The following is a 4054-nucleotide window of genomic DNA, read 5'->3' as shown; positions in this document are numbered from 1 at the left end:
TTTGTTGGCAGAGCACAAGAGGTTTTCTCAGCTCTGGATTTGGTACAATCACAGAATTATTATGTTGTAAAAGAGGCTGTGTTAAATGTTTATAAAAAGGTACCAGAGGCTTATAGACAAGATTTTCGAAATTGTCGTAAAGATGGTAAACAAACTTTTGTTGAATTTATCCGCCAAAAGCAACTATTGTGTAAAAAGTGGGTCGAGAGTGAACTTGATGCACTCGAGTACGATAAATTATTAGAACTCTTTATACTCGAAGATATAAAAGAAGTGCATGCCTGTAAAGGTTCGCTCTCACATTGACGAGCGTGGTCTGCGCACATTAGCCGAGGTCGGTAGTGCCGCCGATCATTTCGCTCTCACTAATCCTAACTACTATTGCAGATCTAATGAACCTTCATTCCCGTCAAACCAGTATAATAGTAAGAGGATGGAGTATAGTACCAGGAGGACTGACCTGCCAGATACCCACAGGACTGTAAATGCAAACTCGTCAGAAACAGGTGGTGAGAGTAGGAATATTGCCTCTCGCGGTGAGAATCTTTCTTTTTGCCGTTATTGAAAGAAACATGGTCATGTCATGAATGACTGTTTTAAGTTGGCAAATAAGCGTTCTGACCATAACAAACGCATTTTTCACATAAATGCTAATAATAAGAAAGAGGTTGCATCTAAATATCATGGGATAAGCTTGATCTGGCCTTTCTCCCTTTTCCATGACAGAATCTGCAAATGTGACTCCTTCATTTAAACCCTTTTGTTCTACAGGATTTATTAGTGCTGATGAATCGTGCACGTCTTCTTCCCCAGTCACTATACTACGGGACTCGGCTGCAGATATATCATTGGTGCTCAAAGAGGCTGTTCCTAACCCTGATTGTTACACTGGAGAGATGGTAATTATCAATGGATTGATAGGGTCCAAGAGCATACCCATTTGTGAAGTTTACCTCAAATCTGATTTAATATCCGGTTATGTAAGGTTAGGTGTTGTTGATAGGATACCAAGTGATGGCATTTCATTTCTTATGGGTAATGATCTCGTTGGTGATAAGGTGTGGCCTTGCCCTGTGGTTTCACTTTTTCCCGCGAAAGAAAACAACACTGTAGATTTAGAGAGGGAGTATCCCGACCTCTTCCCTGCGTGTGCTGTCACCCGGAGTGCAAGTCGTAGAACCTCCCCTCCTATCGAAGCGCTTACAACCGGTACTACATTGTCAGATGAGAGCCCTTGTGATGTAATTACTGAGGAATTTACTCTAGCTGATTTTTTCGATTCCTCTGCTAAAGTTTCAAGTAAATGTACATCTGATAATTCTGATATAGTGAATTTCAAAGGCACTCCAGTTACTAAAGAAAAACTAATTGAAGAACAACGTAAAGATCCTGATTTGAAAGTATTTTATGATAGGCTTACCGACACGAGTGAACTTGAAAAATCCAATACGTGCTACTATCTCCAGGCAGGCGTTCTTATGCGTAAATATAAGCCCTATAATATATCTGCAGACGATACAAGTAAGACTGTACATCAGATTGTAATTCCCAAGTCCCTTCAGATTGATGTTTTGAACATTGCACATGACATTAGTGGTCATTTGGGAGTCAAGAAAACTTATTACAAGATTTTAGCTCATTTTTATTGGCCGAAAATGAAGAGAGATGTTAGTAGTTATTGCCAATCGTGCCATATCTGTCAAGTAAAGGGTAAACCAGGAGCTGGCATCAAACCATATCCCTTGCAACCTATCCAGTGTTAAGAGAGCCCTTCAGTAAAGTGGTTATTGACTGTGTAGGCCCCCTTCCAAGACTAAACGGGGTAACAAGTTCCTGTTAACTATAATTGATGTGGCCACCAGATATCCTGAAGCTTTTCCCCTCAGACGCATTACTACTAAGAATGTTGTGAAAGCCTTGATAAAGTTTTTCACCCAGGTGGGTCTGCCTACCGTAGTACAGTCAGATCAAGGGTCAAATTTTACGTCCAGACTGTATGACCAAGTCATGAAGTCCTTGGGTATACAGCAGTGCAGATCCAGCGTATATCATCCTCAGAGTCAAGGGTACTTGAAAGGTTTCACTATACTCTAAAGACAATGATTAAAGCCTTTTGTTTAGAGACTGGTTTTGAGTGGGACGAAGGAATAGATTTGCTTCTATTTTCGGTGAGGGACAGTGTTCAAGAGAGTTTAGGGTATTCACCATTTCAATTAATTTACGGCCATGAAGTGCGTGGACCACTGAAAGTCTTAAAGGAGTGTTGGTTAAATGAGGAGGAAGAAATTCCTATGGCTGCTTATGTGAATAAATTTAAACATAGATTACAAACGGCTATTTCAATAGCCCATAATCATTTGAGTAAAGCTCAGGCTAAAATGAAAGAACAGTTTGATAAAGTACATAATACTGAAGAAAGAAGCTTCAATAAGGGTGATTTAGTTTTGGCCTTGCTACCTCTTGCTAACCAGCCTCTTCAATCTCGATATGCGGGTCCATTCCGTATTTTAAAACGAACTAGTGATGTTAATTATGTAATTGAAACCCCTAAGAGACGTAAGAAACAACGTCATGTACATGTGAACCTCCTGAAAATGTACTATGAACGGGGTGATTTGAAAGAAATATGGAAAATGTAAGAGTTTCCATGGTTGTACCTTCTAACGTCAGTAGTGAACATAATGAAATCATTTCTATGGTAGAACTTAATCTCACCAACTCAGTTATCTTAGCTAAACTTGATGATAAACTTAAACATCTTTCTGCTGCCCAAGCAGCAAACATTGGTTCTCTTCTACAGGAGTATGGTAAACTATTCAGTGATGTACCTCGTCTTTGCCCATTGCTGGAACACGATGTTGAGACTAGGGATGCTCAACCAGTACGCCAAGCTCCCTATCGCCTCAATGCAGAGAAGAGGGCATTCCTACAGGCAGAGGTTCAACGTCTGAAAGAACAGGGGATCATCATTCCCAGCCTTAGCCCCTGGGCATCACCCGTGGTGCTAGTTCCCAAGAGTAGCGGTACTTACCGTCTGTGTGTGGACTACAGGAAGGTGAATGCGGTAACTGTGGCGGACTCGTTTCCCCTCCCGAGGATGGATGACATTATTGATGATTTGGGGAAGGCACGCTACCTGACGAAACTGGATCTTCTCCAGGGCTACTACCAAGTTCCGTTAACGTTTATTGAAAATGTGAAGTTTAGAAACATGCGAGTGTTAAGGTGGGCACTAACATTACAGCATTCAATATAAAAATCTTCCATATTAGTGGCAGACACAATATCCTTGCGGACGCACTCTCAAGATCGTAGGTGATCTGCACACAGTGGCCGCTGACTCGACACTGGGAAGGACAGAGGACAGAGTAGTACGCTACTGTCGCCTGTCTATGTAAACAAGCTGTTTGACTGTAGACTAGATAGTGAAACTTTTTCCCGTGCGGGAAAAAGTTTTTTTTTTCTTGCGGGGAGGGGTATTAGAATAAAATCAATAATTAAGTAAAGGGCGAAAGCAAAGCATTGAACTAGGCAGTTCCTGCAGTAGCGTTCGCCCCCCCCCCCCCCATCTCCGTCTTGAGCGCTACCTGTGTTCCTTGGCAGAATTGCCTCGGTCACTCCTCCTTTGCCATAGGCCTGGGCGAGACCTCTCTGCCGGCTGCTGTTTCTTTTATTTTTTTTTTTAAGGTTTGTAATACTTTGTTAGGGATTAGGGCGATATATTACTAAACAGTAATATATCGCATAGGTAGTATTTTCTCGTGTCTCGTGTTTTGTGTTTTTTTGTTGGTGTTTGTTGGTGAAGGAATTAAATAAAAATATTGTGATCATGAGTTATGTATTTTACCAAATCTGTGACAATCAATATTAATTAATAATTGAAGAAAACTTTAATACATTTATTATAAAAAAGGAAAGGCAATACAAAATGCAATAATGAAAGTACCTTATCAATAATGAATGATAAATACATCAATGGAAGACCTCATAAAATTAATTAACATTTAATGATATTATGCTAACCTAATTAATGACCATTTAATATGGAATGAAC

General features: G+C 40.3%; 1 protein-coding gene across 1 annotated transcript in view; it reads left to right on the top strand.

Moving 5' to 3' along the window:
* Nucleotides 1-433: 433 nt before the first annotated feature.
* The window catches only part of LOC119571769, a gene marked incomplete at its 3' end in the record, with an annotated part of 20321 nt that continues 16700 nt past the window's right edge, over nt 434-4054 (top strand). Inside the window, exons 1-3 of the mRNA XM_037918920.1 lie at nt 434-536; nt 772-899; nt 2801-3225. Of these exons, the coding sequence (XP_037774848.1) occupies nt 434-536; nt 772-899; nt 2801-3225 (656 nt within the window). The remainder of the gene's footprint in view (nt 537-771; nt 900-2800; nt 3226-4054) is intronic.

The sequence above is a fragment of the Penaeus monodon genome, unplaced genomic scaffold (genome assembly GCF_015228065.2).
Source record: "Penaeus monodon isolate SGIC_2016 unplaced genomic scaffold, NSTDA_Pmon_1 PmonScaffold_79, whole genome shotgun sequence".
NCBI lineage: Eukaryota > Metazoa > Arthropoda > Malacostraca > Decapoda > Penaeidae > Penaeus > Penaeus monodon.
Note: the sequence above shows the minus strand (reverse complement) of the source record. Positions and strands in the feature narration are given on the sequence as shown.